The 27,720-nt window shown below is 39.8% G+C and overlaps 3 protein-coding genes across 4 annotated transcripts; 1 reads left to right on the plus strand and 2 right to left on the minus strand.

The window, feature by feature from the left end:
* The first annotated feature begins 1,160 nt into the window (after positions 1 to 1,160).
* Positions 1,161 to 15,250, plus strand: unkl (unk like zinc finger). Of its 2 annotated transcripts, XM_065964468.1 has the most exons (16): positions 1,161 to 1,241; positions 1,896 to 2,105; positions 3,999 to 4,175; positions 4,649 to 4,782; positions 4,869 to 5,004; positions 5,082 to 5,199; positions 5,324 to 5,408; positions 5,744 to 5,910; positions 6,198 to 6,386; positions 7,299 to 7,349; positions 7,450 to 7,627; positions 7,731 to 7,820; positions 7,929 to 8,165; positions 8,591 to 8,778; positions 8,883 to 9,140; positions 9,330 to 15,250. In XM_065964468.1, exons 1-16 carry the CDS (start codon positions 1,177 to 1,179, stop codon positions 9,483 to 9,485), a joined length of 2,439 nt encoding a protein of 812 aa, XP_065820540.1. In that variant the 5' UTR covers positions 1,161 to 1,176; the 3' UTR covers positions 9,486 to 15,250. The 2 variants fall into 2 exon arrangements, with proteins under 2 accessions (XP_065820540.1, XP_065820541.1); XM_065964469.1 differs by lacking the exon at positions 6,198 to 6,386.
* Positions 14,966 to 23,620, minus strand: LOC109990399 (dynein axonemal assembly factor 8). The gene is made up of 29 exons (XM_065964467.1): positions 23,443 to 23,620; positions 23,248 to 23,349; positions 22,800 to 22,916; positions 22,606 to 22,708; positions 22,378 to 22,477; positions 22,088 to 22,306; positions 21,712 to 21,996; positions 21,484 to 21,628; positions 21,222 to 21,398; positions 20,987 to 21,127; positions 20,697 to 20,888; positions 20,486 to 20,593; positions 20,266 to 20,410; positions 19,859 to 20,129; positions 19,503 to 19,576; positions 19,232 to 19,386; positions 18,971 to 19,100; positions 18,778 to 18,879; positions 18,499 to 18,663; positions 18,123 to 18,407; positions 17,977 to 18,030; positions 17,409 to 17,572; positions 17,148 to 17,319; positions 16,721 to 16,815; positions 16,513 to 16,627; positions 16,022 to 16,236; positions 15,834 to 15,919; positions 15,668 to 15,740; positions 14,966 to 15,510 (listed from the first exon to the last, which is right to left on the minus strand). Exons 1-29 carry the CDS (start codon positions 23,527 to 23,529, stop codon positions 15,385 to 15,387), a joined length of 4,203 nt encoding a protein of 1,400 aa, XP_065820539.1. The 5' UTR covers positions 23,530 to 23,620; the 3' UTR covers positions 14,966 to 15,384.
* A 389-nt stretch (positions 23,621 to 24,009) lies between these two features.
* Positions 24,010 to 27,156, minus strand: igfals (insulin-like growth factor binding protein, acid labile subunit). Its single transcript, XM_020642522.3, has 2 exons — positions 27,034 to 27,156; positions 24,010 to 26,908 (listed from the first exon to the last, which is right to left on the minus strand). Exon 2 carries the CDS (start codon positions 26,901 to 26,903, stop codon positions 25,170 to 25,172), a length of 1,734 nt encoding a protein of 577 aa, XP_020498178.2. The 5' UTR covers positions 26,904 to 26,908; positions 27,034 to 27,156; the 3' UTR covers positions 24,010 to 25,169.
* Positions 27,157 to 27,720: the final 564 nt, after the last annotated feature.

The raw sequence follows: 27,720 nt of genomic DNA on the forward strand, positions 1-27,720 counted from the left end.
GTAGTTTATTACTGGTATATTCATTTCCTTTATTAAATCTCCCAATTTAAAAAAAAAAAAAAAGATTTAGATTTGAACTTTTATGCACGACGGGTGAGACAGAGGTTGTGATGCCCAAAACCTAAAAATCTGCACCCTTGTTGAGCTGCTTAAATACACATTAAACAGGGCTAGCATGACATATTCCATGGAGTGAGTACCCTTAGGACTTTTGTTATTCTGTAAGAAATGCTCTGGACATTGCCTTCTGTAAAATGAGTTGGGGTGGAGCTTAGCAAAGTAATTATAACTGGACAGTCTGGGGTCCATGCATAAAAACAAGGCATTGCACTCAGTGGACCTTAGCAGCTGCATAATGGATTAGACATTTAATTGCATTTGTAAATTAAAAGCCCTTACAGGAAAAAGGGGTTAGATTGAGCAGATTAGCTTCCCAGATATCTTAACATGCTGCAAAATTGATGAGGCAGACAAAATGAAGTTCTTTATTTCCTATATTTTAATTTTAAGGCAATTTAAACAACAGTTTGATTGTGAGCCTCAAAAAAGCTAAACACACATTTGTAAAGTTTATTTGGAGGTAATTAATGGATTCTGAGATATAGGCTATGAAAGGGGTTATTACAGTATTTGCAGGCTATATCCTTTGGCGAACCATGAAAAACAACATTATAACTCTGAATACATGAAATTGATTTAGATTTTGATGTAGGATATCAAACAACCAAGAAAACCACGATAAGGAACTAATCTTTTCCCAAAGCAGATCACTTGGCCTTCCATCTGTTGCTCCACATAGTTTTATATTTTAGTTCGGACGTTAATAAAAATGTGTTTAATTATCATATAATTGTTATAGCAGCGTTTATTCGTAGAATAAGTCAGAAACCGAACAAACTCCGCCAAATTTTACATCAGACAAGGAAGAAGGATAATTTCGTAGGCCTATATTTATAAATGGATGGAGAATATATCTTAATATCCTCTCGAAATTGCCTACATAACTTACAAAACAGCCTCTTGTGACAGAGGGTGCGATGAAAAACAGAAGAGTATAACTCGGCTTTACAGCGCAACCCCCCCTCCTCCTCCTGCATCAAGTGTTTACACTGCGCTGGCGTGCAGGCGGACGTGCAACAGATCCAGCGCATGCGCAGTTCATTGTTTTGACTGAAAATGCCGTCGGTTTCGAAAACGGCGGCCAATGCGTCCCCTCAAACCGAGAAACCTACCCACTATACGTGAGTAAAGCCACTGCAGAGAAACAACACGATAGCATGTTGCCGAAAATATGATGTGCACACGCAGCTACGGGCGTTTACACTGTGTGCATTCCTCAACTCTTGTGTGTTAAAACATGGTGCTTTTCCTGGCTTTGTGACTACCTAACGTTACATAGCAAACAGCGACTGCACGCTAACGACACCACCCCCCCTTTAGTGTGGGAAACTCGGTGTTCTTAATCGACTTATTGATAAGGCAGTTGTTAATGGTATCGTTTGGGATTGTTTCATAGAGTTTACGTGTCGCTTTGACTAATTGGTTGAATCTTATACCGTCAACTCGGTCTGCTAAACGATTAGCACTGAACTCGCTATCCTGTCTGCTTGTAAATAGCTCGGCCTTATTTTTTTGAGTTCCCCCTTGCTACGCACATTTATACACGTACGCTCGCTGACTTTCAACAAGTGTTACGTCGAAAAGTTACGTACTTTGCTCTGTGAATATGGAGCTAACGCCAGTGACCCAAAATATACAGAAGGCTACAACACGACACTTTAATGCGTCTTAACTTCCCCCCCCCCATTCCTTTGACTCATTATTTAGTCAATAGTTACTTAAAACCCCGGTTCTTCACACATTGTTTTTTTTGTGTCTTTCTTTCGTTGTTTTAGATACTTGAAGGAGTTCAGGACCGAGCAGTGCCCGTTGTTCCTCCAGCACAAGTGTACGCAGCACAGACCCTTTACGTGCTTTCATTGGCATTTTCTCAACCAGCGGCGAAGGCGACCCATAAGGAGAAGAGACGGGACTTTTAACTACAGCCCCGACGTTTACTGCACAAAATACGACGAGACCACAGGCATTTGCCCCGATGGAGATGAGTAAGTCCTTGTTTCAGCCATTGACATCTTCACCAGTGTGTCACGACGCAGCTGCCGAGCTGCTGACTGATGTTTTGTTGTCACGTTTTGAATGAGGACCACTGTAGCGCAAAGAAACAGATGTGAACATGGATACAACAAATATCACAAACGCAACTAGAATTCAGTTCAGCGGGACATTTAATCCTTGGAAGATACGTGCTGCATTTGTCTGTGGCTGCAGTTGAATGGATTTTGAATGTGGTGTGTCTTCATTTTGAAAACATTTTGTAGATGTGGCCGATTTTGAAGTATGGAGTACTTATTGCACCCTAAAGTATTTCATTGAATGAAACAAACTGTGCGTTGTGTAATGTGTCATACATACAGAGGAGGGACTGGGGCTCACTGTTCTGTTGTCATGTTTGCAGGAGGCTGAAAGCATGTGTTTTGATTATGTTAGTGCATTTTGGGGCTATTCTTACAGATTAATCTAAAGTTACTTGTCTCATAAATAATGCATTTTTTTGCATGTTTTAAATGGCCATCAGGAAAGCATAGCATGCGTTTGTTTGTTTAAGACACGTTTCTAATCCTGAAGATAATTATTCTTGACAAGTGTGCATGGAGACACATTTTTATTTCCCAGTTTATTTGTTTAAAGTGGAAAGTTTGTTCTTTAATTCCTCAGTGGGAAGTATTTTCTCAATCTAGAAAGTGTGACTATACAGAGGCTCTAAGGAAAGGGCCAATTCTTAGCCTTTTTTTTTTGTTGTTGCAGGCTTTCTCTCTGTGGTGTACATACATACAAACATTTGTGTTTGAATTCCCCCTTTATGTGATGAAGCCACAGCTCTGTCTTCGAAAAAAAGACTGGTATATTTTACAGCTGCACCCTCCAGCATTTAATGAGTGACACAGTTATTTTCTGGCAGCCACACCATGTGATCTTTAGCATCAATCATTTGACAATAATTTACAGAATGTCTGTTCCCCATAATGCACCTCATTCAAGATATTAATGTTGTTTATGTAATTCTTATAAGTGACAAAATAGGCTCAATAATTGGCAACAGCATCAGTTTTCCTCTATAATCAAAGAGGAAGAAAGGTTTTTATTCAGGCTTATGGCTTTAAAGAGTCAACATTTTTCATTCATATTAAACTTTGTAGTCACACTGAAACTAGATTAGAGAGATCATAAAAGGGGGTGGCATATAAAGACTGCAGCTTCTCCTCCTGACTCAGAAATGTGACAGCATTTAATTGAGTCCAACATAGAACTAAAAAAAAAAATCTCATTATTGTATCAGTCAAAATTGAACAACTGTAATCCTTACAGTGCCTCCTCTGCCAATTGCTGCTATTTTTGTATGACCTTATGTGTTGCTATAGCAACTGTTGCTACTCAGGACAGGAAAGAAATTGGCTTTACAGTGGGTAATTGGCCATACATTTCTTGAGGCAATGCTTGTGTATCGGCCCTGGGTGCAAAGCAGCGAATTATTTAAGATTAAAAAATGTGTGCAGCTGCAAGATTCTGTACTTTAATCTATAATCTTTATGGTTTTATAATGATGTTGGTGGATTAATGATTTGAATTCAGTATAGTGTTTTTGCTTCATGCTTTGAACAGCCACCAAATACAAAACACCCTTCTTCAATTGGCGTTTTAAAGATTTATTGTACAATTTTATCCTCAACCCTCAAAAAAGATCAGATGATTTAAAACATATTTGTGTTCTTTTATGTTAATATTTGATTTTTATAGGTTTTATTTGTATAGGTTTAGCCTTGGCTTGTTCTGTATTCATGTAATCGTGTGTCCAATAATCTTTATTCACTCATATTATCAACTAGTTTTATCTATATTAACTAATGAAATGTTCCAATGTTGTGTACTTTTGTCCTTAGCTGCCCTTATTTACACCGGACCACTGGTGACACAGAGCGCAAGTACCATCTCCGCTACTACAAGACTGGCACTTGTATCCATGAGACCGATGCCCGAGGGCATTGTGTGAAGAATGGCCTCCACTGTGCTTTTGCTCACGGGCCACATGATCTCCGACCTCCAGTCTATGATATCAGGTGACATACAAAGCAAATAGTGGCCCTGCCAAGCTTTTCACTCACAAGACTCAAAGGCACGGACAAAAACGGCAAATGTACAGCTGAATTCCTTTATTTTAGGGGTTTATTGGAGAATTAGTTCCACAGATTGGTTTGTAAATTGATTTAAAATGATTGGTTCAATGAATTAAAAACAAACAAACTGATACTAGATGAATATGTCTACTTCTGAGCTGTGTGCTGCTGAAAAGCCTGAAGTCCAGGTGAAATCAGGTGACTCTAGGACTTTGATCAAAGGGTAGAAATAAGTCAGAAGTTACATTAAAGGAGCAATATGTAAGATATCTACTGAATTAAATTGTAAAGTGACCTTACTATATCATCAGACATTACGGAAACATGCTATGTTGAAGTGCTGGCGTCTCTGACAACAATACAGCAGCCAGTATGTCCTCCTGAGGATTAAACTAACCATATTTGTTTTTTCACAGAGAGATCCAAGCACAAGAGGCACTTCAAAATGGACAGTTGGGATCTGGGGAAGGTATTCCTGATCTGCAGCCCGGTGTATTAGCCAGCCAAGCTATGATTGAGAAAACTCTCACAGAAGACCCCCGGTGGCAAGGTGAGTTACCCCCGATGTTATTGTGCTCATGTAGTGCAAAATAACACATTTCTAATGACATAAATACTTTGCAATTATTTTTGCAGACACCAACTTTGTTTTAGCCAACTATAAAACAGAGCAGTGCACCAAGCCCCCAAGACTATGCAGACAGGGCTACGCATGCCCCCACTACCACAACAGTAGAGATCGAAGACGAAATCCTAGGAAGTTCAAATATAGGTAAGATTTGACTATAAACAATATAAGGAAGTAGGTGCAATTGCAGTGAGTTAAAGGTTGTGGCTTTGTGAATGCAGGTCCACTCCCTGCCCTAATGTGAAACATGGGGATGAATGGGGCGAGCCCTCAAAGTGTGACAGTGGAGACAGTTGCCAGTATTGTCACTCTCGCACTGAACAGCAATTTCACCCAGAGGTGAGGAAATCTTGTCATCTTGGGGAAAAAAATCCTTCAAATGTTTACAATCACACCCTTATTCACTGTAATATGAAATGTTATAAATTCCTTTAAACTGTGTAACACTGCTGATCTCTTTTAGATCTACAAATCTACCAAATGCAATGACATGCGACAAACTGGATACTGTCCCAGAGGACCGTTCTGTGCATTTGCACATGTAGAAAGTAAGTGAAAGTTTTTCTTAGTATTCTCTCTTAAGGATACAGAGACATTTAAAACACACCTGACAATAGTTAAGTTACCAAGGGTTGTGTTAGAGTTGAAAGACAAGTTTTGTAACCTAGCAACAGTAAGCGCCTGTGGGAATCACTCTGAATCTTAGTGTCAGCTAAAGCCGTGAGAGGACACAAGTGCTTACTGGTCAGCCCAATTTTAAGAATGAATACTGTAAACATTCTGATTGATTTAAACCGGTTGATGTCTGCAGGTGTTGCCGTTTGTCGATCTCTTTGTGTACTCTCTTTATAAAGAATATATTTTTTAATGTTTGTGTTTTCAGGAATTCCCTCTACAGAAGAGACCATGAGCTCATTGCTAACAGTGATACAGTCCAGTTCACAGTCCCAGCTGGGCTCTCAGCAGTATTCAGAGTGTCCAGTCAGTGAGTGGAACAGTGGAGGCATCTCCACCACCAACGCAACCAGTAGCAACGGACAAGTGGGAAGTGTAGGTTTCTTGTGTTGCTTCGTCAGGCATTCAATTGAAATGAATTGGAAAATGTTCAGTCATTGCTACCTTAGCAGCTACATACCTATATCACTATTCAACCATCAACATTTATATGTTACTGATTTGCTCATTTTTTTCAGTTCAATCATGTTTGTCTTTTCTTTGTTTTGTCATTGTTACTATTTTGTTTAACATTTCATGACTACATAGTTTTTAAAGAATGGAAATCTTTACTTCTCATTTCTCAGACCATCATTAAGATCACATGCACCTCTCTTTCTCAGGTTTCATGTTCTAATAGCTCAACTGTAACGTCAAGCTCAGGAAGCGACAGTTTGTTATCCCCAGTGGGTTCCATCTGCAGGCCCAAATCCTTAACTAACAGTAGTTTATGTTCAGAGTCCACCACATCCAGTGCCTCATCTCTGACGTCTAACTATCCTAGAGCTCCGGGCTTTGAACGTGAGGATCAGGTACTGCTCTGCTTAGCTTTGATTTAAAAAAATACAACACATTGACAACTAAGGCCTCAGTGGATCACTGTCATATATTTTTTTTGAATCATGGTTTTGTTGATTTGTCACTCATTATTTGCCACATCATTTTCATTTTGTCACTTGAAGCTATTTTTTAGATCAATCATTTTAACTACTAGAGGCAGGGGGACAGTCAATTTAAAGGTCACATATTATTCAAAATACAATTTATCATGTTTTTCAAACACTAATATGTGTCCCTTACTCCCATACAAACCCATCAATTATGAGAAAATCCACGATCTCTGTCTTTTGCCTGCCTTCAGAAAATTTCAGCTCAATCAGGCCGTTCGGAGATTTTCCCTTTGTGACATCACAAAGGGCAGTAACCCCTTCCCCAGGTGGGTGACACTCCCACAGCTAGGTGTTTGTTCTGACATCTTGAGTCTGCCTTTTCACTGTAAACAATTCGATATGGTGCAAGAAAGCCCTTCTAGAGTGGCTTGGTCAAACACAGCTCGTTTGCATTTAAAGCTACAGACACAGAAACAGCCTGTTCTGAGCAGGGCTGAAATAAGAGAGGTTTATAGGCATGATCAAATACAGGAGGGGAGTGCTTTCTTAGCAAGAAACTTCACAGACATGTTTTAGGGAGCCCTAAGACTTATTTAAACTTGGGAGTATAATATGTGACCTTTTTAAGAAAGAAATGTGACAAAAGTCATGGCAAGAACAAGAACTACGGTAAATGCTGTTCCAAAGTGTACCACTATGTCACAGTTAGCTCTGTTGGGAAAACTAGATAATAACAGTGCACTCGAAAGCTTCCTGCGTCATCTAATCAGCTTTCTGTCAAATTTGAGTATTGTGACTGACGTGTTCTTTTTCTCTGTTATTTAATCATTTTAGATCAAGAATAAGGGGCAGGTGGATCAGAAATTGATGGACCAAGAAAAACAGGTACTCCTACAGTATGGAAATAGATTGGTCAATTAAAACGGAAATTTAAACTGCACCAACTGTTGGAATTAAATCAATACCTTCTATGCTCTTGTTCCAGACACATAACACTGTATTCTCTGCGGTAAACCCTTTGGCCTCAAGCTTTACCTCCAGTATAACATCCAGCTTGGCTTCTAGTATTGGCTCAGATAGTTCTTCACCCACCACCTTATCAACAATGAATGCAAAAGCCACTCCTTTCTATCCAGGGAGCACCACAGTGGAGTCTGTCATTGGTAAGTGTTTTTAAAGTTCACTGTTAACCTGTTGAGTTCAGTATGACTCCTCTGTTATTTTGGTATTAAATGAGAGCCGGATGTATTTTTTTTTTTTCATCAGGTTCTGCTCTGGACCTTAACTTCAGTGACATCAACGTTGCAAGTCTTGATAAGGAGTTAGAGGATCAAGATAACTGTGTAGGATTGGCAAGTAAGGACACCTAGATTGTTAAAGTTCTTTCAGTTCTTTGGCGAGTTGATCATAAACCATCACCATGTGCATATTTTAGCACCGACAGCGTTTACTCTGTCCCCGCAGGTCAAAGGGTGCTGGCCGGATCTGCTCCTGTTAACATTCCTGGCTCCTTGGCTCGCTCGTCCTCTTTTAATTCCTCATCATCGCTCTCCACCTCCCCGCTCAGCTCCCTCTCCCAGTCTCTGTCGCAGTCCCTGCTGTCTGGGACGATATCGCAGCAAAATCAACCTTCAAATATGTTAACCAAGCAAGAGCACGGCCTCCTGGGAACACCCACCTCCTCTTCCCAGAACTCTTTGGGTAAGCTTATAGCGTCAGTGTTTTGTCTCTTTGTGGGCTGGAAAGCTTGTAAATACACATTTCAATCTCAGTCTTCTGTGTCATTGAAGCCACTAATGTTTTACTGAATACATTTATACCCTATTCATATGTGTCTTTTAGCATTTAGCATTTCCAAATATTTAGATAGATTCATGTTCACCCAGTTCTACAAGCAGGTGCTAAGCTTATAACTGTAGGATACACATTTCCTTTCTCCGATAACAGGTTTAGCTTAAAAAGCTACAAAAAGAAGTTCCCACTTTATAAAAGCTAAATCATTACTTTATTAAAAACAATCAATTTAGGATACTTTGAAAGAGATAACATGACCACACATCTCGAAGGAAAGTTGTGCAACAATTTATGTTAGGTCCTTCTGCTTTCAACACGTGTATCACACCTAGGTTTGAATGGAGGAGCTTGCAGCATTTGGGACTTTGTAAGTGGCAACTTTTCCCCAAGTCCATCGCCAGTTTTCAGCAGTCTAACCTCGGCAACCGGCAGCGCCGATCTAGCCCGGCTTTTCAGAGAGCTGGACGAGGCCAAGAGAAAGATCAAACAGTGGGAGGAGGCCTGGCATCAAGTCAAACAGGTCAGTTTTTATAAAGGAATTCTTTATAATTAATACATTGCTCATTGTAATCCAAGTTATTGTCATATCTGTGCCATTAACCAGTATTTCTGACCTTGTTCCAGGCCTGTGAAGCTTGCCAGAAAGAAGCTCATGAAGCGAAGGAACATGCAAAAACGGCCGAGGCAGAGCGTCAGCTGGCTGAACAGAAATGGGAGGAAACAGATCGCAAGTTTAAAGAGCTCCAAGGGGACTTTGATGCGCTTTGTCGCACCCCTGGAGCACCTCTGCTACGTAGCTACGGCGAGCTGGAGCAGCTCCCCTTGTCAAAGCTTCACTCCATCCAGAGTCAGCTGCGTAATGACCTAGACCTTATAGACGGGGTAAGAAAGACTAGATCACATACAGCATTTCATCAGTAGCATGTATGTAGTTTATAAAAAAAAAAGAAAAGGTTTTTCAGGCCATCATTCAGATCTATGCTTTGTCATCAAGCATGCATATCTGAAAAGTCTGCATGAACTGTGTGTCCCTAAGCTGCAGCTGATACTCGTTCTTTTCTCCCCCAACAGGTAATATATACGCTTCAGTCAAAGAAATGTATAGTTTGCCAAAAGCATGATCGTTGCATTGTTCTGCAGCCTTGCCAACATTATGTACTATGTGAGAACTGTGCGCCTAGTAGAACAGAATGTCCCTACTGTAGAACGAAATTATTGAAGTGGTGATGTAGAATTACTCGAGGTACTATTTAAAGATTTAGCCCTTTGAAAAAAAAAAAGAACTACTAATAGATATTACATTTTCTAAAGAGCATCATCTGTTTCATACAGTGATTCAAATGATTTAGATATTTTACTGACAGAACACATAGTATTAGGAATTAGACATCTGTACAGGAGATTCTCGTTTTTTGCTCATTTTATGCCAGCGTGGCCTCGGTCAACCAGGTAGCTTTCTTTCTGCAAAACAAATCATTCCAACTAGAACATTAAATGTTGTGTAATTCTTGTATTTTCAATATTCAATCATGATTCCACCAATTCAGAACAGAGATTCACAATCTGTTGAAACTTAATCATGAACAAATCTGGACTAAATGCAGCGGTGCTTTTCCCAAACAGAATAAACACATACAATACAAACTTGTTAAATAGCCGATACAGCGAATACAAAGTTTGCCCTTTTGAAGAAAAAAGGTCATTGAGTGTCAGTTTGTATTTCTGCCCCCTTGTGTTACTGTTCAGAAAGTAGAAATTCTGTCCTGCACTTACAAAATAATATGGTCCCCTAAAACTCAAACTTCTTTGCTAAAGCCACTTAAAGTCCACCCAGAGCAAATAAGGTTTGTTAAACACACTATCCTTTATGTTACTATTAAGGGTAGCTGTTCTGCAGCCCATTTACCTCCATACAGGAACAATGAAACTACAAATATCCAAATTGGGATAAAAACTAATCTGACACGATTACAGATGTGCAGCCACAATACTTTATGCTAAAGCCATTGTAGTTTGGGATCTGGGTTTAAAGGTAATCACTGTTAATGTTGGGGTGGGGGGCTGTGAGGAACTTATGACTCATTGAACCATCCAGGTGTTGATGCACATAAAATGAGCAAAACTCAAAGTGGACTTTTTCTTTACTCAAAGAAGAATGCATCAAAATCCAACAAATACACTTTAAAACAAATACAAAGTTCAACCACATTAGCACCATAATCCCCCCCTTTTGAAATGTGGTGTCTTAATATCCTGTGCAGAAAATGCAGCTTCTAGCTCTGACTTTGTCGACTTCATCGTACTAAAAAAAAAGCACTTAAACATTTGGTAGCTCCATGTCCTGAGGGGTGAATACAGACTCACTTTGTCGCGGTGTGATCGATGAAATGATGATCAAGAGTTATTTTCGGCTAAACGTGCGTCTGACAGAAGACACTTCATAAGCAGGTTTATAAAAAGTCTACATGTAATGAGGTATTAGAGCTGAAACAGAGCAGTTCATGGGAATAAGAAAGGAAACAAGATTTTGCTGTGTTCCTTTTGAAGATTAGCCACTTTGCTTGTACCCATAATTTCCTCTTTTTTTTTTCTTTTTTTTTAAATTGCACCCAGTCACGCATCAAATTAACCAACTTTCTGAAGAATTTGTATTTCTAACTAAAGCACTTTGTTGACCTGGGATTTTGTTAAAGGGTATATAAATATTTGCTTTAAGCTGCTTTGTAGGTGTCTTTGTTTTAGATTTATAAGTTGTTGTTTTTTCTATATAAGCTAATATCTGAAGCTTTTGTGTCTACTGTGAAACGTCGCTAGAATATTTCCTAATTGTTAAATGATGGCATGGTTCTACATATTAAGATTTCATAGAAAAGTACTTCATAGTTTCTACTTTCATAGTTAGATTTATAACAATTTCAATCAAATAAGTGCTAACTCAAAATGCATTTGAAGGCATAACCAGCAGCTGTAATATCAGTAAGGCACATGCGACATGTTAAGGCTGTTTTCAATCAGTTCCTTTTGTTTTCTAGAGATTTCTATAGCCTAGCCATTTAGGGAAGCATGTATTGTATTTGCAAAAAAAAAAAAAAGAAGCCTGAACAGGTGATTTTTTTTGTAGGAATCTAGCCTCTTGACCTTGTCGAGAACATATCGGCCTCGAACTCTAAAGTGCCTTGCCTTAGTTGAGAAGGTCATGTGTAGAATCTGTCCGAGCAAACACAAGAAGTTGAAGCTTGTGCACAGGTTACATGTCTGTTGAACTTTGCAGAAGCATTGACATGTTTATGACTAATTGTACATATATATATATAGAAATAGCTATCTAAATATTTGCCAGTATATTTGGCCCGATCCCATTAAGTAATTCTGCTGAAGATCGTTGTAAACAAACATTTGTCAGTGCCTGTGTGCAGACTTTAACCTTAGAGATGAACCCCCCCCCCCCCCCATGTCTAAGTACCCACCCACTCATTCCTCGGCCGTGGTGCTCTCTGGTGCAGCTTCAGTCTTTAAGAATAGTTTTTTTCAATTTAATGTTTGGGAGTATGCAAACATAGGACAAATGGATTTTTATAGTAACATATAAAATGCTTTCTTTTTTTAAAAAACATTTCAGTTACTTTAATTAGTTTTTAATTTTAATACATCTGCAGTGAATGAAGAATTCCATAGTTAACCTGTTAGTCCGATTTTTGCGTAGGCATTTGCATTTTTCGCTTTCGGTTCGTAGTCTCATCGAAATGACCTTCTACTGTGTTTTTATCTTTGCTTTCAAAATCTATAGAAAATCATGTATCTCCAGGTACACCTTTTTGCTACTTATTAAATATGGGGAAATGCATTGTTTACATTCACATACATGACAACTAAACAACTCAGAGGAAAATATCCAGAAAAATGATTCATGGTATTTTAGCATTTTCTTGATTATAATACAGCATTAAATGGCAGGCTACATCCCTCTGGTATTGCATGTTATTGCGATATATAAACCAGCTACAAAAAAAAAAAAATAGAAAAAAAAAAGTTTGCACTGTGTCTCACTGCCAGAATATTTGTATTAAGTTATATTTAGTGTAAAGGCTAATAACTTCTGCAAGCTTCGCTGCTACTGGGAAAGGTATTAATGTGGTTTCTTATTAAACATGTCGGTGTTTGAATGTCGTGCATCCACAGCTCCGATTTAACAAACAGAACGTGTCTACTGCATCCAATTTGACCGATCTTTATTTGATGGAATTCTTCATCTGTAAATCAATTCTGTTGTATACCACTTAGAATGATGTCACAGACCTGTACTGCTGTCAATTGTCCCCTCTTTTTTTTTTTTTTTTTTTTCATTGATTGAAGTTAAATGTATTTGTGTTGGACTCCCCCCCTCATACACTGGATTACAGTGTACAGTGCAGCTAATTCACAGGATCCTTTTGGTATATTTTGTTTTTGCCTGTGAAGCCAATTCAATGAATGATGTCTAGTGTGATAATCTGAAAGAAAAAAAAAAAAACGAACCAAAGTGGTGTTCCTATAGTTTGTCCAAAAAAATGTATTCTAAAGGGAAAAGTTGCCCTTGGAGAGAATTGAAATAATTGCTTTGGTATAGGACTGATCAGCCTGTCCACGAGAAGCAAGTGCATACAGTTAAAAATGGCCGCTCAGAGCAAAGTCCAAAGCTTTGTTACTGGCAGGCCTTTCCAGTTTTTGGATGAAGTTTTGTTTTGATATTTCCTTCAGCGGGACATACAGAATGTCCTCTTTACTGAGTAAACAACAGGACTATGCCAATGGCTTTTTGCTCACATCATTAATGGACTAGAGCCCATTCTTTTTTGCAGTTTTACCAAAGACCTGTACTGTTTTTCTTTGTTTTGTACTACATTTCATCCTTAGTTTTAATTCAGTATGTAGATCTAAAAATGATTGAACAAGTAATCACCTAGTACCTTAACTAGTCATTGTTCATTAACATTAATAATGGCATCTTTTTTTCTATCTAAAGTTAGCGATAGTGAGTCAATACACAAATGAACAAAAATGCATGGGTCAGATCCTTTAAAAAAGAAAAAGAAAAAAGAAGTGTATTTGTATATTTGATTTCGTGTTCAGTATACATTGACGTTTATGGCAGGTTTGTGCAATACTGGCGAGCACATGCTGACCTTAAGCGAGAAGTCAGTGTCGGTATAAATGTCGTCTACAGTGAAGGAATGTCAAGGGTGATGGCATTTGTGCTTCTGAAGTGGCCATAATAAACTTCACTACAGTTGTGTTTTGAAGTCGACTTTGCTTAACAACATAATCTCAATCACTCTGGAAACTGATGGTTATGCATTATATGCTGTTATGATAGACCTATAGTGACTGTAAGGTGCTTTGTTTCTCACTCTTAAGTTTTGTTTTTCTTTAAAAGCCGGGGTCCAAATGAGTTTGTGTTTGTGTGAAAATGACGGGACAGATAATGATTGTGACAAACATCAATGGCAGACACAGACATCATTCAAGCTATCATTTGTTGTTGGCCCTTTAGTCGCTCTATTGGTCTACTGGCCCCAATTCAAGTTTTTCGTTTTTTTTTTTTAATTCAAGAAATGAAACATTCACATGGTAAGCACAGCTTGTATTTCTTAACATTTTTACATTTCAAATTTGTTGAGTTTAGAACGGACCAATTACGCTCTCAAGTCAATCTGTGCCTTCAATCCATCATGATGATTGGTATCAAGAGAATTTGCCTCCAAAGCAGACAACAAAATCTAATCAGCGAAATAAAAAACAAATCAAAATTCCAGTGCCTTAAAGTGTTCTTATGGACCATGATGTGATGACTAAAAATACCCGGGCCACTTAAGCGGGAAATGAAAAAGAGATGTGCTGCAATAGTCCCCGAAAGAGGAAGCAAAGGTTTATAGATGACGGATTATTGTCTGTGTCGGCCTGGATTTGCCATTCAATCCAGACAACAACAAAAAGAAAAAAAAACAGCAATATTGAAACAATTTGAGCTCAATTTGTCATTTGGCACCAAAATCTTTTTTTGTTTTTTTCAAGGAAAAAAAGCACCAAATGGGAAGACTCTTGTAAATGAACTGTAGTAAATGTATCATTAAGCTCTGCATTGAAATAGTGAAATCTATTTTGCATTATTGTTAGTTGTTGTGTTGTCTTTCTGTTTTTAATATAATGAAAAATGGAGCCTGAAGATTTATGCAATCTTTTACATGTATACGAGTATGATGATAATAATATGGAGCTGTTCAAATTAAGTACAACGCGTCGTCTCGAGTGAGTCATCTGAATATATGGAACCTGTCGTTCCATAGACTTTCTGAGACTCCCAGTAGAAGACGTTATTTTTAACATTGAAGCCCTGAAATATTGAATGTATTGTTCTAAAATTAGATATTCAATGAATAGGTCACTGGATATTATGGAGCACAGTTAATTCATTATGATGTAGCATCTTAGCTGTAAACTGCTATTCAATAAACATTTCTTAGAACTGAAACGAATACAAAGCTCTCAAGTTTCTATTTGTCAGCCTAATGTGGAGATCTAAGTAGAGAAATGTGTTTTTCTCAGGGTCATAACGGGGATGAAATATATAGAATGTGTTCAATCTGAGGAAAGTGCATTTCATGAATTGATTTACTAAATGTCAGTGGGTTTAGATATTTATAGAATATACAAAGCTGTATCAATAAGTAGGACATTCTCTCCTGGTAAACATAGAACTGATTCTGTTGCTATATTGATCTCTCTTTTTCTCTCTCTCTCTGCATTGTGAACACAAACAATAGGTGAAAGTCTTTAGAATTCTAGATGTTTTTCTTTTTCTACATTAAGGATTGTGTACCACATCTTTTCTGTAGTGTATGAACTAGTTTTGTTTAACACTTGATACATTGTGACACTACAGTTATGCAATGGTTTACAGAGTTCACAAAGTTATTTTTTATCATCTTGAGAATTAAAATAATTTTTTCATCTGATGTGTGTGGATACTCTTTGTCTTCAACACGACTTTTAAGAACATGAAAAGTTCAAAAACATGAAGTTCATGGACAAGAGGAGAGGAGGAATCTAAAACAAGTGAACAATTTGAAGAATCTGTTTTTTTTTTTTATTACAGGCATAAAGAAAATGCTAATGGATGCTGCTTTTTCTTGGAACGGTTTGAACTTTTTGGCACAATATGATGAGAGCTCTCAGGAGACAAGGTGTCAAACAGGTAGCAGATCAGCTTCTCAGCCTGCCGGAGGTGAAACAGAAATCATTATTATAGGTGATTATGCATAAACAACACATTTTAGCATAACATTACACCTTGATATTTCTTTAAAAACACAAACAGATCTATTGGGACTAATGAAAGGACTTCAAGAATGAAAAAGTATAATTTTCCTGACCTCTTTCTCATTCTCTGGGTATATTATCATTTGGCCCACTTTATCCAGGTCTGGTCGCTCCTTGTTAATGCTGCTGCAACAAAATAAGGCACACGGGGGAAAAAAGGGTGATTGACATGTAAATATTCATGCTTGTACATTAGGTTTGAGTTTTCTTCTACCATACTTTTCAAGGCGCAGGTTCAGTCGGGTCGCGACGTTCTCCCCTTGCAGAGCCAGGATGAGGCAGGGCGCCATGTTAAGTTGAGCCATCTTTAAGAGACACACAAAAAAAAAAAAGAGACCAGAGAAAAATCAACCACTGATTGCTTTATTTTTGAGAAAGTGCACTTCTATCAAGCCCAGGCTGCACACCCTTTCATTTCCTCTTGATGACACTTGCAGGGTCTCTGTAATGTGTTTCCTCTGCTTGTTATCCAGTACACTCATCCTCCCTGCCACCAGATAGCAGCCTGACCTCAGCAGCAGCCCCAGCAGCTCCAGCTGGGAAGACTCGTGGCTGAGGGGTGGAGCATCAAAGGGGACCAGCAGACAGGTTGTCTGCCAGTAAGCTCTGTGTACCAGGGACCCTGGTAACAACAAACAAGCAAAACAGGACATTTGTTTTCTGTTTGGTTTACAAAGTTCATCTGGAACTGAGTCATAGTTCAACATCCATCCTGGAGGAGTCCCTGCCAAAGTCAGAATAAATGATTAAGTTATTCAAATCGGCCCATTTCGCTTGTGCAACACTGTCAGAATGCTTAGTGAGCACACTTGAGAATTTGATAGCAACAAAAATGCAATCTAAAACACAGATTAACCAAAGACTTAATAATTAAGAAAAACAGGCAAGTAGTCCAAACCTTTATTTGGACCTGATTCCAGGGAAAGTGGAAGATGCTCCTGGGCAACAGGGGCCAGCGTGCATGTCTGTTCACGCTCCGCAGACGCCACAGAGTCTGAACACAAGCTGAATATCTGAAACAAAGGAACCACAAACGCAGCATGTCCTTCTTTTATTTGATGAAATTGCATTTCAATTACACTAACTCCTGAATGTGACGACCCAACCTTCTCCTGTGTCATTGTGCTGCTCTCGGCACAGCAGAGCCCTCCTGGAAAAAGCTTCTTCACTTCCTCAACTGCTTTCTGATATGATCCAGAGCCTGTCACATTGATAATGAAAGATTTTCATAAATTTGTATTTATACAGCGCCAAATCAAATCATCATTTCTTTCCAAGACACTTTACATAATACAGCAGGTCTACACTGTGTGCTTTATAAAATATACCATAAATAGACCCAAAATTAATCAACCAATGAACACGCAGGAAAAGCTTTCACGGGACAGACAGACAGGGAAAAAGTACAGATAGCAACAAAAATGAGCAATAACAACAATAATATGATTAAACGCAATGTGCAGGTTATTTGTTTGGCACAGATACACAATCCTGTCCTTGAATATGTACCAGTACTCAGGACAAGTCACCTACCATAGATCGGATTATATGAATGAGCTATGGCCGAGCACGTCATCCAATGAGATGAGTCCAAGTGGCCAATCACGTCCAGCAGCCGCCTCACAGAATCCTCCCCCTCCAGACAGAGAGCCAATGAGGAGCCAGAGCACAGGTACTCCACCTGGGCCTCCAGATCTGTTGTATCCTGCACAGAACACAACTACCACTCTAAGGAACAACAAGGCTAATGTTGTTTTTTTAATGTAGCTTTTTAAATTGAAAGTTTTCAGTTACACTTTCTGCAGGCAGTATACAGGCAGCAGTGCTTTTTTCCAGTGTGAACACACGCAGGCCCACCACCCTGAGACCACTCTGATGGAGTATGTGGACCGCTGCAGACACCAGGTGATACCAGCTTCTGGGCTTGAACAGGCACACAGTGAGCTGCCTCTGTGGATCTAAACAGAAGAAAGTGTGTCACTGTTACAAAAGCTTTTCATATCAATAAACCTTGTTATTATGTGCACGACATATCTAATTTACACATTACAAAAGTCAACTTCACTATGATTGGCAACACTGTTTTTAGAGTGCACATAAACTCCAACTGAGATCGTGGTTACACATCAGTGTTGTAGTGCAGTTTTCCACGATTAAACAAGAATTCTGAACTTCAAGAAATGTCACTCCGATTTTCACTTGAGTACATTTGATCTAAACTGTGACATAAAGATCGCAAAACATACAACAAATGGGCAAAGACAGTTTACCAGTTTTTTTATCTCTCTAATATTCAACAACAGAAATGTTCAGGTATGAAATTCCAATACAAAAATGTAGATTCTTCCTGTTTTATACAAACCTTTGGTACTGCAGATTTGGGGGGAAACGTTCAGCTGTGATAGTTTGCTTTGGTCTGAAGAGGTTCAATGAGATAAATTAGAATCAGCTGTGATGGTGTTGAATACTATCTGAAAATGTGATTTTTGCACCCTTCGGCCGACCTACCAGGGGTCATCTCGTGCTCAAGGAAGAAGACAGAAGCTTGTCTTGAAGCTACTTCAGGTGTGGCTGACATCAGTACACTGAGGTTACCGGGGTAATCGTGAGGTAGGTGCTTCTTTAGAGACGAAAAGGCCTCCACCCGGCTCAGAGCGCACACAAGGACGGGGGAGGACATCAGAAAGTTCACGCTGTCTACACATAGCCGCTCTCCTACCTCGTATGGAGTCAGCTCCTTAGCCTGATGTTGAGTCAACGCAGGCAGAAACTTCAGGCTAAGCAGCTTGAAACCTGCAAAGTAAAAAAACAAAAACAAACAGCAGCTGTGTATTTTGTTTTGTTTGTGCCAACATGCGCCCAGTGTTCTCTGAACATCACCCACCTTTTGGCCTGGCTGTCAGCACTCTGTGTAGGAGGCTCAGGCCTTTGCTCATGTCCTTCCCACACAAGGACAACATCACCACCTGCTCCGTGTCAGAGGTGGAGGAACACTTGTGGCAGGACAGGATCACACGGGAAGGATCAGGCAAAGCCCACATTTGCTTAACTAAAAAAAAAAAAAAAAAAAGGAAAATAAACACAGGAAGTTTTTAAAAAAAAAAGGACCAGTTTTTGGGGCATGTGCTCAGACGTCCCTGCACAGTGAACAAACAGTGTTTACCAGAGATACAGGCCAGCTCACTGCTGTAAGGCACAGTGTGGTAACACAAGTCTGCTCCTACTGTGTCAACACCATCCAGCACCTTAACTTCTCTCATTAGGGCTGAAACAAAATGTAAAGTTAATATTTAAAAAAAAGTTATAGATATAGAGACGATTTATTCTGTGTACATAATCTCTGATGCAATATGGACCTGCTGGTAAGCTAACACCGTGGTGCACTGCATTTTCTTTCCTCAGGATCAACAGCAGGCAGCGAGAGTTGGGAAGCTCCTGTTCCTTCTGATCCAGGATCACATTGTGTTGGCCGCAGAAAACAAGTGCCTGGAGATAAAAAAAAAAAAAAATACAAAAGCTTTGGACTGTGATGACCCAGAAGTTATGGGACATGTGGAAAAAATAAGTCAAATTATTTTTCATGAAGGTTCAATAAGTTCTACTTTGTTTTCTTCTACCTGCTGATTGCTGAGTCCAAGCACATCAGCGGCATGGCTCTGAAGCTGCAGTCTTTGCAGCCCCATAAGACCGAACCCTCTGCGCTCGCACACAGCCAGAACTTGGCCGTAGCAGCACGGCGGCACGACCGGCGACACCACGAGGAGTAAATCAGCTGTGCAGGGTGAAGAGAAGGATTAAGCAGCAGCGCCACTCAAGGACAAATCTTTACAATGACAAAAGTTACAATGAAATAATGATAGTTTTGGGGACCTTGGAGAGCCACTGTACCTTTGGTTGTTGCACACAGAAAGGAAGGTGAATTGGACATTCTGCCTTTGTCTCTGTTGTGTGCAGGTGTGATTCTACAGATACAAGGGAGGAAGAATGATTTGAGAACTATTACTTTCAGGTTGAGATTATTCTATCATCATACTGTTAAATTAAGCATCTTGGAAGGTGTCAGTGTTTTACTTTTCTTATCGGATAATGATTTTGAAAGATGAAAGACTTTGTAAATGAAGTACTAAGCGAGACTAAGCATTCATTATTTTTGTTCTCAGTCATATTTGGTTGAAAAGTCCTAAGAGTTGAGATAGAGAACGATAGAATTGGTAGCTTGCATTGTTTGAGGTTTGACAACGAACCCGTTCAGAGGCCGGTTGTGCTTCTGGGCTTTTTTTCCTGGAAGTCTCCCTGAGAACCACAAGCACAGCTCTCTGTGGACTTGACTGGCTAGTTGAGGGGAGGACAGGAAATGACGTTGCTGACTTCCAGAAGTGGACTCCCTTGGCAGAAAAAGATCCAAGGACCTGGTTAAATCTCGGAAAACTGAGTGGGCATGAGGGCCTCGAACAGCCAGGGCAAGAACAGGATGGCAGATCTCTGGATCAATGCTCTGGAGGACTGGCTCAGCACCTATGAAGAGGCCGGGGAGAGTTTTTTTAAAACAGGGATAAAGGGAGTGTGCCAATCCATGGATCCATCAGAACGACAAAGCCAAGAGGAGGGTTATTGAGGATTTTACAACTTAGTGGCTCTCATCATGTCCTACCAGTGCTGTCATTCTGTAACTTCTGTGCTGAATGAAGGAGCCGCAGACCGCACACATCCAATCCAGAGTTGAGAACAAGCAGGAGGGTGTAGTGTGTAATGAGAGGATCCAGGAAGAAAGCTCTGCACCCAAGAGCCACTGATACCTAGAACAAATCAGGTGTTTTTTTTCCACTTCAGTGTCTCTTGTGAAGTACACCTATGAAGGAGAACATGCTCACCTCTGTGTGCAGCTCCAGGTTGGAATCTCTCCCATTACAAACATTCTCTTGAGATTCGACTGTCTGCCAGTAGAACCCTGGACTTAGACCAAATGTCTTATCTATACGCTGCAACACACGGGAACAGAATACACACAAGAACATAATGCAACATCATATATTGTGTGTGCTTGAAATTCTATGCAATGATATTATCTCACAGAAGGGGCACCTTTTTCTCAGAGGAGGTGGAGATAAAAGAGTTTAAAGAGGAAGAGGGCAGATGGACGGTTGAAGCGTGGCATTCTCGGTCCAGCAGGATTTGCAGCTGAGGCAGCCAGAAGGCAATAAGAGGGAGTGTTGTCTCAGAGAGGAACCTGCACACCTGGGTGTAGAAAAGAGGGTGGACGTCTCTCTGCTTTTTCTAGAAAGAAAAAAAAAAAAACAACAACGAAAAAGAAAAATGATGAACAATTATGAAGCCATAAGAGGAAGTATCTTTTCATTTCATTGTCTATTCACATTCGGTGTATAACTGTGGCGAGCCACAGCTAAGACATGCAAAGCCAGTCCATCCTCGGTCCACTGCTGCTGAAGTCCCGCCACCCAGAATGGGACCTTTGCACCAGCATCATCCTCATCGTGACATGAGTTCGGGCCAACCTAGTACACATTGAAAAATGGATCCTTACGTTTGTGGTGAAGTGAAAACTAATAGCAAGAATAAACTGGGAAAGAGAAGCTCCCGTTCACTCACCAGAGACAGAAACCAGGCCACCAAGGTGTTGTAGATGTGTGATTTGGTTGCGGCTGGATACAGGTGACCTCCATCTCCAACCATACCAGGACCGGAGAGGTTGACTATCAGTGGCATACACACCTTACTTTTAATATCTGCTGGCAGTGTACTGACTTGCTGTAGATGAGATGCTTCCTGAAAAAGAAAAGTTCTAATACGTTTTTTTCTTTTTGTAACAAAAGTAATGTGGGTTTATAGTTCTTCTTGTTGTTGCACTTACAGAATGATAAAGAGTATCAGTCATTTCAGCAGCTGGCTGCCTCTGATTGACACATGTAGTTGGACGGTGTCTTTCCAGCTGCTTAAAAATGAGGTGGTGGTGTTCATGTTGTGAAGTCTGCCCGATTTGTCGTCCCTGTTGGTCACTAACAAAATCCCTGTTGTGGTTAAAATCTATCATTTCTTAATTATCATTTATGTGTGGCGCGACTGCAGACGAATTACAAACCTCTGGTGCTTCTGTTTTTCCATTTTACCGCCATGATTTGTTTTTCTGCCACCCAATTCTGGGCCTCTGCACTCAAACTGTGCATGTGACGGTTGTTTTTCTTCCTTGAGATATTGCGACTCATGGCTTATGTTGAACTCGAGAGGCTTTAGATTCTCGTGCAGTTGTCCTGCTGCCTTACTTTGAAGTGAATGTAATGAATCCTTACACATATTTTGATGAATATTCCCATTGTTTTTTAATTCCCTCATTGTCCGCAGCAACATACTCTTGTCAGTCATGTCCCTGAAAACAGATAAATGACAGAAATAAACTGAAAAACAAAATGTACAAAAGCATAACGAAATGCTTCGGAAGTAAGATCTACTGTGTTTACCTGCCCCCCACTTGTGATCCAGTTTGCACTTTAAGATTCTTTGCAGGTGGTTCTTGGTGATTATTGTGCTTGGCTGGTGACTCAAACCCCGATGAAAGATTTTGTGATGGTTTTGGTTGTTTTATTAAAGGATCAGGGCTACGCAGGTCAATATAAACAGTAGGACATTCCTGCTGGCTCCGCTGACCCTCTGTTGATTTGCTCCAAGCCTTTTTCTGTCTGCATGAAAATGTGGTTATTCATTTTATCTTACACATCGTTCACAACACCTTCCATGTGATTTGAATTACCTTATTGGGTTTTGACTTTTCACAGGCTGAGATGATCGACTCCTCAGGAAAGCTACTAGTTTGTCCATTATGTTCTCTTGGGACTCTTCCTTGTTGCTATCTGAGGGGGGGGGGGGGGGGGGGGAGTCAATTTGAAACTATAAAACAAGATGATACACTCACTTTTATTTGGAAAAAAAAAACCTTAATCGTTCGTTAAAGTAACAGATGTGTCTTTTATTTACTAACTTCCATGTGTTTTCACAGGTTCAGCTGACACATGTTGTGGAATAGTCCGCCCGTCCTCTGTCAGATTCTGGAGGACATGGTCTAAATCCAAGTGGTCAAGCCTCTGAAATAAGTTTTATTTTTTAATTAGAGCACATATCTGATCAAATTCCCTACCTAGGTTTGACCTCTCACCCGTATTATTCCAAACTCACCGCGAATGACAGAACAGGAAAACCCTCGTTCGATTTTTTGCTGTCCACACTTTCTTTAACAGAAGCATCACGTTTCTCTTCATTCCACTCCACATTGGCCCCATCCCAAGCATCTGCCTTTATGGTGAAATAAGAAAAATAAGAAAAAGAGGAGAAATCCCTGCCCTTACATCGGGCAGTGATTCTTCAGAACCCACAATTGCATCAGCATGTTGTGCAGCCCTCTCTGTTGCACTAGCATCTTTTACTATTTCATCATTATCAAAGTTCACAATCTGGCTTAAAGTATCTTTCGACCAGGATTTAAGTACTGCAGGCTTCAACAGCTCGAAAAAACACAACCATATAAACACAAAGGTAGGCCTATCAATTATTATCATGTCTTTTTCAGGCTGGTAACATTACCAAGTTACCACTAACACTCTTATTAACACTTTAATAAACTTACCTCAAAGTCTTCATCTACTGAAAAACTGTTCAGGTCAGAAGGGACCTTCAGGGACAGGCCAGCTGGTCTTTGATATAAGGTGACAATCTCTTCATTATCTGACTGTAACGTTAAAAGAACCATTATTTGTATTTGTCATTAATGTTATTGCTCTGTAAAGATCTAAAAAGAAGACTTATAGGTGGATCAACATACCGCGGATGAATCAGAGTCAATGGTTGGAATAAGTGGTCTCACTTTCTCCAGAATTGAATCCCAACATGACGAATGATTTAAGTCCATTCTTACCTGTCAGGACTAAACCTGAAACTAAGATAAATGAGCTTTTAATGTTACGCTTTTGTTTATAGGCTTGAGTGCAATATCTAAGGACCCCCTTGTTACCACTGGCAACGGAAAGCTACTCATTTCAGGCGCGTGTACTTCGACAACAATGCTCCCTTCAGGTGCTGTCGGATATATCGCCGCTAGCTGAACATGGGCCTCATAAAGATTTTTTTTTTTTTTTTACACACTTGCTGTTACTGTTCTGAAGGGAGAAAGGGGAAGACACTTAAGGTACGTTTAGCTCAGTAGTCGGCACAAATGTATTGTTTAGCTGTGAATCGTATGAATAAACACTGAGCATCCTGACCTTTTGAAATACAGCTTTATTGTGCTAAGTGAAAACGTGTGTTCGGCAAGCAAGCTACCTAACTATGGTTACTAAAAAATAAATGTAGTTTGAACATGACAAGCCTTTACTGTTTCCCATTCCGCAGCTTTTATTTTTTGTTTATTTTCGATGTGGAACATTTTAATATCTTTGAAACTTTCACATTTTAAGAAACACTGTGCTGCATTCAAATCAATGGTTTAGCAGAGTGTTGTGTGGGTAGTATGGCCTACTCTGTAGAGTCAACAGATTAAAACCAACACACACTGATGTGAAGAAATTTTTCCATGAGAACTTTTCTACACTCAACAAAAGACACACAAGATATGTATTTGTATGACATGGGCAGATATTCCCTTTTGCCTGTAAATTGTGCCAGTGCATTTTAAACCTTTCCAATTACAGAAATAATTAACTGATTTATTGCTAAATTGCTTATCTGCTAATACTTTTAAAAAAAAGGGTAGTGAAATTTTATTTTAGCGGATACATGAATATTACACTTTATGCAGAAGGATATATTTTTCCAATTGCCAAATGTCCGTGGTACTGGCTAGAAATATTTTTGAATGTTTTCCCTAATGGTTATATCTTTTCTTGTCAATTTAAACAGAGGGACATTTCAGGTGGCTCAGATGCAACTCTATAAATTACAGAGTTGCATCTGAGCCACCAGGATCATATGTGATGGTTTGTTCCAAGCATTTCAAATGCATCAAAAATTTAAAGTCCCACTATCTTTGAGAAAGTTGTGTTCTTATGAAGTTCCTGCTATCCCCATCCTAAAATTCTACAAACTCAAACTAGTCATTTCTCACTCCCCAATACCAATTTGAGTAGATTAAAGATATAATCTCATCCCCATTTTTGGCAGAGGTTATTATACCATATGTTGCATTTTACCACTATTAGACATTATGACTCTATTGAGCTTAAGTAAAATAAATACTGCTTGTTTTTTTTTTGTTTTATCATAGTATTATCATAGCATCTCTCAAATATTCATGTATTTAACATTAATTACACAGAATAAAAACAATTTGTTTAAAAAGTAAACAGGAAAAAAATAAACTTAATAATGCATGCATAATATTTGACACCATAAAGAGATCGTTCCTTGTGAATTAAAATACTGGAAGTTTATTGCATGTACAGCTAAAAGTTTGAAATTGAACACTTAATGAATTAAAGTTGTTAAAAATATTACGGGTTAATAAAATGTTCTCTTTGATACCAACTGATTCCTGACACATCTGAGCATGTTTGTCTAGCAGTTTTGGAAGTGTTCACTATCAATATCCCGCAGGTCGTGTCCAGCTAGATGTGGTGGGCTGGTGCATGTGATGTTGTTGTATATGGTGATAGTTGTGTCAGGTTCTTCACCCTCAGCGTGGGTCTCCACTTGCCGAGGTATCACCAAGGGATTTCTTAAGCTGTAGTTTCTGAGTGGGAGGGCACTGCAGTCACATTTCCAACGGTTTCCCGACAGCAAAAGCTTTTCCATGCTCTCGGGGAAATCAGGGACCATGCTTGTCAAAACATTAGCCCTCAGGTCAAGATAACGCATCCTTGGGAGAAGCTGCGTTGTGCCGTTCTGCATAAACTGTCGACATTCGTTGTTGGACAACAGCAAGTACTCCAAATTCTTGAGACCAGAGAATGTATGGGGTGTAAGAACCTCTAACTTATTGAAAGACAAGTCCAGTCCCAGTAGGCCCACTAGGTCCACAAAGCTTTGTCGTTCCACCACTGAGATGTTATTGTGCTGCAAGAAAAGTCTGCGTAGACCAGAAAGTCCAATGAAAGCTTCAGTTGTAATCCTTGTTAGGCAACCTCTGTCAAGATGTAGGCTGTGGAGCTTTGACAGACCTTTGAAAACTTGGTCTGGCAGACTGTGGAAGCAGCTTCCTGACAGGTTTATGACAGCAACGTGAGAGAGGCCTGTGAAACTACCCACTTGGGCCTCTTGCACTTGGTTGTGCTCTAGCTCTAAGACCTCCAGATGACCAAGCCCTTCAAAGATTCTTTCCCCTAGGGCTCGGATTCTGTTGTAGCTGAGCCGCAGCTCTTCCAAGTACTGCAGGTCACGGAAAGTCCTGGGTCTAATTCCAGTGATGGTGTTGTTGGAAAGACGCAGGACATGAAGACTGTGCAGGCCCATGAAGGTGTCGTCATGGAGAGATGTCAGTCTGTTGTTCGTGAGATCCAGCCATCTTAGTGACTTCATGCCCACAAAGGATCTGGGTACCACCGTCACAATCTGGTTCTGGGCAAGGTAGAGCTTCTGCAGTTTAATAAGTTTAACAAGCACATTGGCTTTGATGACTCTGAGGTGATTCCCAGTCAGATCCAATTCTTTAAGCTCGACAAGATTCTGGAAAAGCTGGGGCTGCAAGTAAGCGAGCCTGTTCCCTGCAAGAACAAGCTCCCGTAGACCTGGCAAGTCCTGGAAAACTGTCTCAGGTAGAACCGCGATTGAGTTCCAGCCTAGGTTGAGAAGCCACATATGTGAGAGTCCCGCAAACAGTGTTTCCTCAATACGAGTGAGCTGGTTGTTATGCAGACTAAGTGATGCAAGGTAAGGTGTATTCTGGAAGATTGTACCAGGTAACGTCCGCAGCCGATTTCGCTCAAGGTGAATATGCGCAAGTGACCTGAGTCCTTTGAAAGCCTGAGGGTCAATTGTCACCAGTTGGCCACTCTGAAGATTCAAAAAGTCCAGGTTAGTAAGATCCTTAAAAGATGATGCCGGAAGGGAGGTGAACAAGTTGCCGTCCAGCCAGATCGAGTGAGTGGATGTGGGCATGTCGGCCGGAACTTGTGTGAAGTTGCGAGCACTGCAGTACATGTTGAGCTCCAAGCTGTAGTCGTCATGCAAACAGGTGCAGCCTTTAGAACATGGAATAGGTTCTTCTGTCGCTCTATCCCCAGCTGTGTCGGGGTCTGGCAACACCAGTGATGTTCCCAGCACCCACAATACCAACAGCACAGTGGTGTGCATTTTAGCTGTGTATAGAATAACATAAAATGCAAATTTTAAGAAACATTTTTAAATTCAAAACACAGAAGGGGAATAAAATGGCATGCAGTGATCAAAATTCAGTTTTATTCAGACATTTTAATTTGCTTACCGTTAATCTGAGAGGTCTTGATTTCAGGTAGACGGGCTGTGAAAGACTGAATGACTGAACCCTGTGCAGTTTGTTTGAATGCTGAATGGAAAGCCTGCCAAGCCCCTCAAACCTTTTTTTTTTTTTTTTTTTTTAAAAAGAAGTTGCACTCTGCACTTAACCCATTTCTGTCCCTCAAAATTGTGGTGCCGGTTTCAGTCACTTTTTTTCTACTCATAGTTGCCTTTCTTTTGGTTTTCAACCAGTATCAGCTTTGATCATTTCAATAAATTAAGTTGGTGTCCTCATTGGTAATATAGTTACACAGGCTGTCAATGGAGAAAATACTTTATCCTTGATTAAATTTTGACCATACATAGATCAACGGAAATTGAATGTATATGTACCTCAATCATGTTGAACATATTTTGCATATCTTGTATTGACATTTTATTAAGGTATTCTGTGTAGGTGGCCTTTGGTCTTTACTAAGCCAGGGTGCTGTCACTGAGTGCATTTGCTCTAGATTTTAACTGATTGACAGTGGTTAAGAGATAAGAGGAACCCTGTGCACTAGACTGTTTACTGAATTTAAGACATGTTATTGAATCTTCGATTTTTCGCTCAACATTTTAAGAAAGTTGCCTGTAACAAGAAGATAACTTCCTGCATCAAACTCAGAAATACAGTTCCCATAAATTGTAAATT

Source organism: Labrus bergylta, chromosome 16 (genome assembly GCF_963930695.1).
Source record: "Labrus bergylta chromosome 16, fLabBer1.1, whole genome shotgun sequence".
NCBI lineage: Eukaryota > Metazoa > Chordata > Actinopteri > Labriformes > Labridae > Labrus > Labrus bergylta.

Coding starts and splice junctions, on each gene's coding strand:
- unkl (XM_065964468.1), top strand. CDS start 1,177: ATGCCGTCGGTTTCGAAAACGGCGGCCAATGCGTCCCCTCAAACCGAG. Junction 5,005..5,081: donor CCTAGGAAGTTCAAATATAG/GTAAGATTTGAC, acceptor TTGTGAATGCAG/GTCCACTCCCTGCCCTAATG. Junction 7,350..7,449: donor TGATGGACCAAGAAAAACAG/GTACTCCTACAG, acceptor CTCTTGTTCCAG/ACACATAACACTGTATTCTC.
- LOC109990399 (XM_065964467.1), bottom strand. CDS start 23,529: ATGGACTTAAATCATTCGTCATGTTGGGATTCAATTCTGGAGAAAGTG. Junction 22,478..22,605: donor ACCTGTGAAAACACATGGAA/GTTAGTAAATAA, acceptor CCCCCCCCTCAG/ATAGCAACAAGGAAGAGTCC. Junction 21,128..21,221: donor TGGCCTGGTTTCTGTCTCTG/GTGAGTGAACGG, acceptor AATGTGTACTAG/GTTGGCCCGAACTCATGTCA.
- igfals (XM_020642522.3), bottom strand. CDS start 26,903: ATGCACACCACTGTGCTGTTGGTATTGTGGGTGCTGGGAACATCACTG.